This window comes from Gobio gobio, assembly GCF_949357685.1.
Source record: "Gobio gobio genome assembly, chromosome: 18".
Lineage (NCBI taxonomy): Eukaryota > Metazoa > Chordata > Actinopteri > Cypriniformes > Gobionidae > Gobio > Gobio gobio.
This window is the reverse complement of record NC_137111.1, coordinates 45955461-45966870: the sequence shown is the minus strand read 5'-3', so window position 1 is coordinate 45966870 and position 11410 is coordinate 45955461. Positions and strand designations below refer to the sequence as shown.

The 11410-nt window shown below is 39.3% G+C and overlaps 1 protein-coding gene across 4 annotated transcripts in view; it reads right to left on the bottom strand.

The window, feature by feature from the left end:
* Window positions 1–11410, bottom strand: part of mymx (myomixer) — an 85930-nt gene that overhangs the window by 18929 nt on the left and 55591 nt on the right. For 3 of the 4 annotated variants that reach the window (XM_079843592.1, XM_079843595.1, XM_079843593.1), the window contains exons 18-22: window positions 10084–10278; window positions 9794–9946; window positions 6010–6227; window positions 4380–4563; window positions 3868–4023 (exon numbers count right to left, since the gene is read on the bottom strand). In XM_079843592.1, the coding sequence (XP_079699718.1) occupies window positions 3868–4023; window positions 4380–4563; window positions 6010–6227; window positions 9794–9946; window positions 10084–10278 (906 nt within the window). The remainder of the gene's footprint in view (window positions 1–3867; window positions 4024–4379; window positions 4564–6009; window positions 6228–9793; window positions 9947–10083; window positions 10279–11410) is intronic. The other variant, XM_079843594.1, reaches the window with a different exon arrangement.

Here is an 11410-nt window from a genome sequence, read left to right as displayed (position 1 = left end):
GCCGACTGATTCAAGCTGAAAGAAGAGCAACTTTGACTGAAATAACCACTCGTTACAATCGAGGTATGCAGCAAAGCGTTTGTGAAGCCACAACACGCACAACCTTGAGGCGGATGGGCTACAACAGCAGAAGACCCCACCGGGTACCACTCATCTCCACTACAAATAGGAAAAAGAGGCTACAATTTGAACGAGCTCACCAAAATTGGACAGTTGAAGACTGGAAAAATGTTGCCTGGTCTGATGAGTCTCGATTTCTGTTGAGACATTCAGATGGTAGAGTCAGAATTTGGCGTAAACAGAATGAGAACATGGATCCATCATGCCTTGTTACCACTGTGCAGGCTGGTGGTGGTGGTGTAATGGTGTGGGGGATGTTTTCTTGGCACACTTTAGACCCCTTAGTGCCAATTGGGCATTGTTTAAATGCGTCGGCCTACCTGAGCATTGTTTCTGACCATGCCCATCCCTTTATGACCACCATGTCCCCATCCTCTGATGGCTACTTCCAGCAGGATAATGCACCATGTCACAAAGCTCCAATCATTTCAAACTGGTTTCTTGAACATGACAATGAGTTCACTGGACTAAAATGGCCCCCACAGTCACCTGGGGCCTCATTTATAAAACTTTGCGTAGGATTTGCGTCAGAATTGGCGTACGGATGAAACATAGGACGTGCGTACGCACAGAAATATTCGGATTTATAAAACCGTGCGCACGCACATCCTACGCAGTTTTCCCTTAATAAATCACAATCAATTCTAAATGTAGCGCAGCTTTTGCGGCTTCATGTCACGCCCATAGTTGCCCATAAATAGTCCGTGAAACGCCCACAAGTTAATATTCATAGGTTGCGAAATCATGGCAAACACAGAGAGGAAATAAAAAAAAAAACGTAACTTCACTCAATGTGAGGTAGAAGTTATCGTTGGCGAGGTTGAAAAGAGAAGAAAAGTGTTGTTTGGAGGGCACAGTGTGGGCATTAGGTCTACTAATGCCAAAAAGACACTTGAGTGGCAAAAATTTGAACCTAGGTTGCAGACGCCGTAAATGCTGTAGCCTCACAACCTCGGACTATCGCCGAAATAAAAAAGAAATGGTCGGACATCAAAGTCGAGGCAAAAAAGCGTCTAGTGCTCCATCGCCAGAGTGTGTCCTCTTGCTGTCTGAAGATGCGTTCACTCCGAATCCTTCCATTCGCCACATCTTCTAGAGCACAAGATCAGCCATTGTGCGTCATTACGCATTGAGATGGGCATTTTATTTCCATCCATTTAATTGAATCTGGCAAGCTACAGATGTCGGTTATAATCTACGTGGAAATGGGAAATAGTTCCGTGCAAATGTTATGTCTTGCAGCTTTCTGAATGGTTGAGACATACGTCATTTTATCAAAAATAAAACTAAAGGCATATGCATGAATACCATGAACGTAGCTGATGAAGAAATTTTACTATGAAAACAACTTTCCCCAGTGGACAATTAATACATCTATCTATTTATCTATATATCTCCCTAATTATCTATCTGTCTAATTGCATCTATCTGCTCCGCCAGACGGACACTTGACGAGAATATCAGTTTTGTACATTAGCTATTTCGTTGTTTACCATATTTATGAGGATGAATTGCAATGCATAACATGCCAATATTATTGCGGAACATATTTAACTTTTCTTTTTGCAAATATTTGTTAATTTGCATTTCTGTTGTAATTTTCGTTTGATTTTGTTTTTTACACTGCAGATCGATCAAACGGGTGTTTGTGTAGGCTGTTCATTGTAAGACTTGCTTTGTGAAGTCTTAATGTTATTTATGAGAGGCATAGCCATTTCTTTTACACAACGGTCTACAGTTTCACACACTTTCACGTGTTTCTTCCATCTGCCGACGGTGTCGCCATTTCTCATTTCACTTGTTTTTGTGCGTACGCCTGGGTCAGAGCTTGCGTGAAGGACCGCACATTTTTCCGTCAAGTTTGCTTTTTATAAATACCAATTATTGCGTAGAGAGCGGCGTACGCCTTCTTTTGTGCGTACGCAACGTTTATAAATGAGGCCCCAGATCTCAACCCAATAGAGCATCTTTGGGATGTGGTGGAACGGGAGCTTTGTGCCCTGGATGTGCATCCCACAAATCTCCATCAACTGCAAGATGCTATCCTATCAATATGGGCCAACATTTCTAAAGAATGCTTTCAGCACCTTGTTGAATCAATGCCACGTAGAGTTAAGGCCGTTCTGAAGGCGAAAGGGGGTCAAACACAGTATTAGTGTGTGTTCCTAATAAACCTTTAGGTGAGTGTACTATAGTTACCACATCTCAAAACATTGTTTAGAGGATTTATTTTTAAGACATTTGTCAGGTTTTTGTCCCTAAAACGCTCGTGTGACTCATTTCTAACACATCTAAAACCCACCCCAAAAGTATTTTTTTAACAAAGGCTTGAGCCATTGATAGCTGACTATTGCAGTTATAATGCAGTTATTCAAGAGAGAAAGAGAGAGAGAGTGCAAGTGTGTGAATTACCTCTACTAATACAAAACCGTAAGTTTATCTGCTTCAAGAACAGCGCCGTTATTACCTCTCTAGTGGGAAAGCTTGTCTCTATGTAGCTTTTAAAGGGATAGTTCACCCAAAAATTATCCCATGATTTACTCACCCTCAAGCCATCCTAGGTGTATATGACCAATTTTGGGGGTAACGCATTACAAGTAACTTGAGTTACGTAATCGGATTACTTTTTCTAGTAACTAGTAAAGTAACGCATTACTTTTCAAATTTACAACAAAAGATCTGAGTTTCTTTTTCACATTTATTTGACTGACAGCTCTCCTGTCCCCATGTTGAGAGAAACTGAGAGTAAGTGCAGAGGCGTTGTGTGTGAACATGATGGTTATTGTAGTTTTAGACTAAATGTGAGCATTTATTCATCTCATTGCACAATAAAGATTCAGTACTCCTCAAAATGAATAATATCAGTCAAATGCAAAATCAGAATACGATGCAAACCTCCAATAATTAAATGTTAAATAAAACAAATATTTGTATGCTTTTAATCTACCTTTATTGACCAATGTCTTGCTGCTAACCTTGGATGATTCAGTTAAACCAGGAGCAAAAATGGCTAGATTTTTTGTTTTTATTGGTAAAACTTTTTTTCTCCTGCGTCCTATTCTTCCATTATCCAGAATGGCAGCACAGCTGAAAGGTTTGTTTGAGCTGCGCCCTCTACTGTACAGGCATGAATTTTAATTTTTACCTCAGCCTGATGCTTATTATTTCAATTTTGGTATGAAGCTCAAAAAGCACATCCATCCATAATAAACGTACTCCACACGGCTCCGGGGGGTTAATAAAGGCCTTCTGAAGCGAAGCCATGGGTTAGTGTAAGAAAAATATTAAACTAACCCATCAGTTCACTTCAGAAGGCCTTTATTAACCCCCACGTTTCTCTGCGAGTGTGTGTCCGTACTGTATGTGTGTTTGACCGAGAGAAAGAGAGTGTGTGCTTTCCATGTATATTAAAATTTTGTCACAAAAAACATGGAAATCATTTGTTGTTTTTATCCTATTGTGTACTATATTTCTTTGCTTGGTCAGTGTCGCTGTGGGTTTTGGTTCTTTTGAAATAACTGAAATCATTTGGCAGCGTGATATGGAACTGTAATGCGGTCAAAACCTGCCTGGAACTACTTTATCCATGCGTTTCCCTGAAAATAACTGCACACCTTAGAACATTCGTCAACCGATCAGATTCACGCATTCAACAGCCCCATAGTATAAGAAATACTGCATCTCTTATTTTGTTACCATAAAGTTGATTTTTATGATAATGAATCACCATCAAGGAATGGTTTCTACCTGCGGTTGCGCGGTGCAGACCGTGGCTTCAGAGTAAATGGCATCTGTCTGAGGTTCTTCAGCCTTCTGTCTGCTCAACAGCTGATCCTTCTGAGCCCTCCAGTGGACCAGGATCCATCCCAGCATGCTCCTCAGCTCCTCCATCCTCTCTCTGATCTGCACGGGACAAAGAGCAATGGAAAAACATTCTATCAAACTGCCGGTTATGGTAAGGGGCGGGACATTTCCCAAACACACTCAAAGCACTTGACCAATCACAACACACTGATCTGACCAATCAGAGCACATTGTACTTTTCAGAAGGAGGGGCTTCATAGAGACGGGAACTAAACAGAGCGTTACTGACAGACTGGGAAGAGAGGAGCCGCAACAATGGAGAATATGGGAAAAATAATGTGTTTTTTGAACATTCAAGCATGAAATCCTTTTCTAGTAGATCCTTGGTATAAAGTGACATCTTTAAAGAAAGCTTATTTGTGATTTTTCTTTTATTCATGCAAAACATACTCTACCATTTTGTTAAGGTGATGCTCGTCGCCAAAGAGTTTTTCTCCAGCCACGGTGAGCTGATCGAACTCCTCAAACTTCTGTTCTATCTGCCGATCCAGAACCTCAACCAGAGGCTCCTGGTTCTCTCGGCTCTGACGCAGAGCACTTTCTGAGAAAATGCAGGAGCGGGTGTCTTCTGTCCAAGAGCTGTGGGAGAGAAGATGAACGGCAGAGGGATGAAGACAAGAGCTTCAGGCCAACACACACAGCTCAAGATGATGCTTACCAGACCTTTCTCCAAATGCACGAAGAGAACACAATGTGAACAGGCATATCCCATCAATAAACAAAACATTATTAATAAAACAAACTCGGCAAATAAATCCATAGAACATTCCGTGTGAGTCACACCAAAATATGTCCAGGTCACATTTCCCCCCCGAAATCAAAACAAATTATGTTGCATCTATTTTAGGACCATTATGATTTTTTTTGCATTATGCCATTATTTTTAATGACAATTACGCAAATTTTGCCAAAATTTATATTGCTGTAATGTGTTTAGACATTTCAATTATGCACAATTTTTTTTTATTATTTTAATTTGTTATTAGATTATCATTACTCAACTAAAGTATTTTTTAAATAAATATTTAATAATTTTTTAAAAATTAAATCAGCATTCATTAAAACCAGAACTAATCCCAACTACGTAGTAATTTTAGGGGAAATTGTCATGAAAATATCATAATGCAAAAACGTGATAATCTTGAAACAGTGTTTCTGCAGGTTTCACCAAGTCAAATTTAAGACTTTTTGAGACCTTTTTAAGACCATTATGAATGAAATTTAAGACCTATAAAAGGAAATGCAGTCACAAATTTACTTGCAAAGTAAATTCATTTATTCAAATTGAACAAATCGATAAACTTTGCACTCTCTCATAACTCAATTCCACCAGAATTTTGCGACTTTTTTTTGGTGATATTTGAGATCAAAATGACTTGAATGATTTTGTGGTGGTAATTTCCAGACATTTGCATTTTTTTTCATAATTAGGACACCACATTTACCATATTATGCAAGATGCACAACAGCCACACATGACAATATAATAAAAAACGAAATACATCAATCTTACAAATAATGCAGGATCTCAAAAAAAATGCATGTTGATTTTTCATTACATTTAGTAATCGCAGAAACACGAAAAACTGGAGGACTATTAGCTGAAGAATAAAATCCGTTTTATGTGTCTGTGGTACAATCTGAAAGAGGCTCCAATAACACGAAAGCTGATTGGCTGCAATAAAAGCTGCATGTTGATCTCACTTGTAGTCGTATTACAGCGAATTATATTTGGACTAATTAAACATTCTAAAGTGCTGCAGGATTTCAATGAGCATTAGAGCTAGCGTTATATGGACGTAGGAAAATTAAAACCTGTTTAAAATTATTTAAGACCTAGAACAGAATACTTTAGCGAATTTAAGACTTTTTTAGATTTTGAAATTCTAGACTTTTTAAGACCCCGCAGAAACCCTGTGAAAGATGGTGGTTTTGGTGTGAATTATGACCTGGACATGTTCTTGTGAGGTGAACCTTTAACTTTAACAGAACGAGTCTTATTTAATAGATTCATTATTTCCGTACATCATCGCCAGGTAGTTCCTAAAGAAATGGCGCAGGTGCCCAAACTGCAGGAGTCTCTTCTTGTTTTCGGCCACACTCTTGCCGAGCTCTTCCCAGGCATGCAGACTGGTCTGAATCTCAGTTCCTATGGCGTTCATCCTCTCTGGACAAACATCTGACAAACGGCTCGCCAGACTCTTCATAGCCCCGACCTCCTCCTTTAGGACCCCGTATTCAGCCTGGAGAAAGAAAAGACGCCCATGTGTGAGTTGAGAATGGTAAACTACCTGTGCTTGGACGCTTTACATATGCAGCGCTTGCATCACTGACATTGTTTCAGAAAGTAATTAAAAGTGTTAAAGGCTTAATAAGAATCAAGCCGCTCAGTGTTTCAGATCTGCGCCTGCAAAACAGAGATTGTCAGATGCCTTGTGCATGAGCGTCAAACTATTTTAGTATGAGCCATTAGGTCATTTCTTGCGCTTTGGGGTTTCCAGACAGCTGTGCGTGTTTGTGCAATGCACGCTATTGAGGTTGCATCGCAAAGCACCCCACAATGCACAATGCTCCAGTCACAAATGAATCCACTGACACATACGAATGCACATCATAAATGCCAAAACTCTCACACAATGGAGTCCTGTGTGGATAATAAAGTCATGTGTGGGCTCACGCGTCGAGGCTGACTTCATTAACATCTATTGAACAAAACAAGGGTCTGGCTGAGCCTCATTGGATGTCAAACTTCAACCACAACAGGAAACAGATTCTAGAAACAATGTGTTAAAACAAATGGGAGAAAGTCATTTCCAATAGATCAACACTGCGAGGTCACAGAGTCCCGGCAAACAAGATGCTTCCTGTTCTCGGAGCGCGTTCACTAGTAAGTGCTTTGGATGTGTTATTGTTTTGCAAAAACGCTTGGTTGCTGTCTGGAAGGTCTTTTTTGAATAAATAAAAAAAAACAACCCCACAAAGAGGTGAATCTCATGAAAACATATCCAGGTCACATTTCACCAAAAGAATATGCATGAATAAAACAGCTCTATTACAGCAACCATTTTTATTGTGATGTTATAATAATAATAATAATAATAATAAGGTAACACTTTAGTATAGGGAACACATTCACTACAGTGTTAATTTCGTTGACGAATAATTTTCGTCATAATTTTCGCCAACAACCTTTTTTCACTGACGAAAACGAGACGATAACTAAATAAAAACTAGTGTTGGATGACAAAAAACTATAACGAAAATCAACTGTCATTTTCGTCAACAAATAAAAACGAGACGAAAATGTTAGGGAGGGACGATTAGGGAAGAGATCCAGTCAGAACTGATGTCCTGTGTAACAGATGCGCACATTTGATCTGAACGTGTTGATCTAACCACTGGAAAACACACGGCCTACAGGCTCACGCATCCCCAATCCAGAGCTCCAGAGCGGCTCACAATCACTGAATAACACACATTTATGCCACGCAACTGTTTATGAACTAATGCTGAAGAATAATGACAATGTTTACTTTACCATGTTTATATAGTAATGTGTTTTAGACGGTTGTAACAATGCATATTTTATCTCCTGAACTTGAATGAGCTCCTGCAACTGCAATAGTAAAGCGCATGCCTTTCAAAATAAGAGTCTCTGTGTATTTCGAGCTTGTTTATCAGTAAAAGTCACGCATTATATATTCGTTTTAGGTTACACAATAAACTGTATTTAATTTCATTCCCATTTAATTCATAGTCAGGAGGAAAGACCAGTATTTGACACATATTCAATAAAGTATCAGGGTTATAATAGTTCACTAAAACCATTAAAAAAAATCTTCATTACTTGAAATTAAATAAATGTTAACTGAAATAATAAAATAAAAAAATAAACAAACTTATTTGAAGCTTTAGCTTAACCTGATATGGCCTACTGACTAAAACTTTTAAAACTAAAAAGTTATAAAAACTATATAGATGTTTTTAAAAAATAAACATAAAAGTGAATTGAGCTCTTTCGTGTATTTTTAATGTCAAAAACAAAATTATGTCAAAATGTCAGTTCAAGTGACAGTCGGTTATGTAAAGCTTAAATGCTTAATGTTTTAAAATTTAACTAAACTCATTAGATTTTAGGAGACTAAATCTACTGCAGATTTAGTCGACTAAAATCATATTTAGTCGACTAAAACTAAAAACAATTCAGGTGACTAAAATATGACTAAAACTAAATTGCATTTTAGTCAAAAGACTATGACTAAAACTAAATCTAAATTTGCTGTCAAAATGAACACTGCTTCACTATTAACTATGACTTTTGCCTCAATTAACTCTTAATTTACTGCTTTTTAATAGTTTAGGTATTGGATGCATTATGACCACTGAAGGTGAAGTGAATAACACTGATTATCTCTTCATCGCGGCACCTGTAAGTGGGTGGGATATATTAGGCAGCAAGTGAGCATTTTGTCCTCAAAGTTGATGTGTTAGAAGCAGGAAAAAGAGGCAAGCGTAAGGATTTGAGCGAGTTTGACAAGGGCCAGATTGTGACGGCTAGACGACTGGGTCAGGGCATCTCCAAAACTGCAGCTCTTGTGGGGTTTCCCCGTCTGCAGTGGTCAGTCTCTATCAAAAGTGCTGCAAGGAAGGACCAGTGGAGAACCGGCCACAGGGTCATGGAGGAACAGTGGAGAACCGGCCACAGGGTCATGGAGGACCAGTGGAGAACCGGCCACAGGGTCATGGAGGACCAGTGGAGAACCGGCCACAGGGTCATGGAGGAACAGTGGAGAACCGGCCACAGGGTCATGGAGGACCAGTGGAGAACCGGCCACAGGGTCATGGAGGACCAGTGGAGAACCGGCCACAGGGTCATGGAGGACCAGTGGAGAACCGGCCACAGGGTCATGGAGGAACAGTGGAGAACCGGCCACAGGGTCATGGAGGAACAGTGGAGAACCGGCCACAGGGTCATGAAGGACCAGTGGAGAACCGGCCACAGGGTCATGGAGGACCAGTGGAGAACCGGCCACAGGGTCATGGAGGACCAGTGGAGAACCGGCCACAGGGTCATGGAGGACCAGTGGAGAACCGGCCACAGGGTCATGAAGGACCAGTGGAGAACCGGCCACAGGGTCATGAAGGAACAGTGGAGAACCGGCCACAGGGTCATGAAGGACCAGTGGAGAACCGGCCACAGGGTCATGGGCGGCCGAGGCTCATTGATGCACGTGGGGAGTGAAGGCTGGCCCGTGTGGTCCGATCAAACAGAAGAGCTACTGGAGCTCAAATTGCTCAAGAAGTTACAAAATATGAGCCAGGCATGTTCATGACAGGTTAATCCTAAACTCTTTTGCTTTGCTACATTTTTCTCTGGTAGTCCTGCAGCCTAGAAATCTAGACGCACCCTAGCGGTAGCAAATCTAATTTGCAGCCAAAGTCGTCTAGCAACTCTGCGTTGGCTTGCAAGCTGGAAAAAACAAACTCTGGTCAGGCCAATCACATCGTGTATAAAGTCGGTGGGCGGGCTTAACATAATGACAGCGTTTCTTGAAAACAAAGAAGCTGGCGAACAGCTGTCTTTTGAATCGTCTTTGGCCGCGACTCTGGAAGACTTTGAGTTAAGCTTTGCTTTGAGAAAAGGACAAAGAATGGGACTGAAGTCATTCTTAAGAAAGGAAGATGTGTTCGGAGTTTTGCCGACCGGATACAGCAAAAGTTTTTTGAAAGACAACCGTTTATCCTGCCCCTCGGATTGAGCCCTGCCAAAGGCTTGTCAGGCTAGCAGCAATGTTCATTGTACCCGTACCTCCAGCTGGTCCTGGTACTCCTGCAGGCCATCCAGACCGCAGCGATCCGGCTCACACCTCACAGCCATCTCACTCTCCATCTCAAGCACATCTACGGCTAGTTCGGCACAGCGCTGCAGACACTGCTCCACGCGCACACACACCATGGCATGCTGGGAAATGAGGAGACGACGAATAGTACAGGAAAGAATGTACACTTATATGCCAAATCTATGCTTTCTTGCCAGGTCTGCCTTAACACAAACATTGAAAAGTCAATCTGATATCATTGATTTCTGATTCTACACACCCTGGTGAGCAGCTCCTGGATGCTCTGGTCATGTGACTGCGAGCGGCCCCGCTCTCGCGCCGTATCATTGAGCATCTCCACAGCTTCTCGGAGTTCCTTTACAGGGTTTCCAATGGCTTCCATCAGGGGCTCATCATGTCCGCCCCCCGGCAAGCCCAGAAGAGACGGTCCAGAGTCAAGTTCACTGCACAGGGGCTGGAGGAACACAAAGTTAAACAAAGACAATAAACTACTGTAAGCCTCACTTTATTATGCAGCTCTCTGGAATACTCAATTCTGATTGGTTGACCATGCCATTCTGATCAAATACTTAGTTTAATATTATTATAATAATATACTAAATATAAGTATAATTTTAATAATAATATTATTATTGCATTGAAAAATTATATAGATTTTTATAAGTATAATATAAATTTGATAGCTTTATTTTATAATTTTATAAATATTAATTTTATAATAATATTATATTAATTAGTTGAAGGCTGGACTAACATCATGCATCTCTCTAGAATACTCAATTCTGATTGGTCGCTCATGCCATTCTGATAAAATATTTTCATATAATGACACTATATTTATATTTTTGGGCACTTTGCCTTTATTGGACAATCAAGGGACTGTTTTCCTATCTATGCTAGTTTAATGTCCCGTCTCCTTTGTCAAAATATTAATTCAATATTCCATATTCATTTGCTCAAAATGGTGCAGTTCATTTCACCTTTTTACTTATTTTGAATGTAATATTGAAAAATCTGACTATGAGTCAAAATTCTTTAAAAATGACTAACACTTGATTGATCGATTACAGAATTGGGACATTAGCATGATTCTAAACTAACTACATGATACTATAATTATCATAACAATCCACATTACACACAAATATCGGGGAAAATATCCTCTATTTTTAATAGAATAAGTAATTTATTGATAATTTAAATTATTGAATGAATTCTAATAATATTTATTCTAAACTTAAACGTTTTGATAAGAATAAGTAACTAAGTATACTTATACTTATATAAGTATACTTATAATTCTCAAGTGATAATATTTTTAAATTAAATTCAATGTAATAATTATATTATTTTTATTGTTTATAAAAAATTGATAATACTGAATAATAGTTATATAATAGTGAATAATAGTACTTTTATAAATATGTATTTTGTAATCATATTATAGCAATTGGTTATTATAAATATAATTTTCTATTATTATTATTATTATATAAATATAATGCTGCCATTATCAATGCTAGTAATGAACAGAGTTCAAATGCCAAGGCAGGTCATGGGTTCGATTCCCAGGGAATGCATGAACT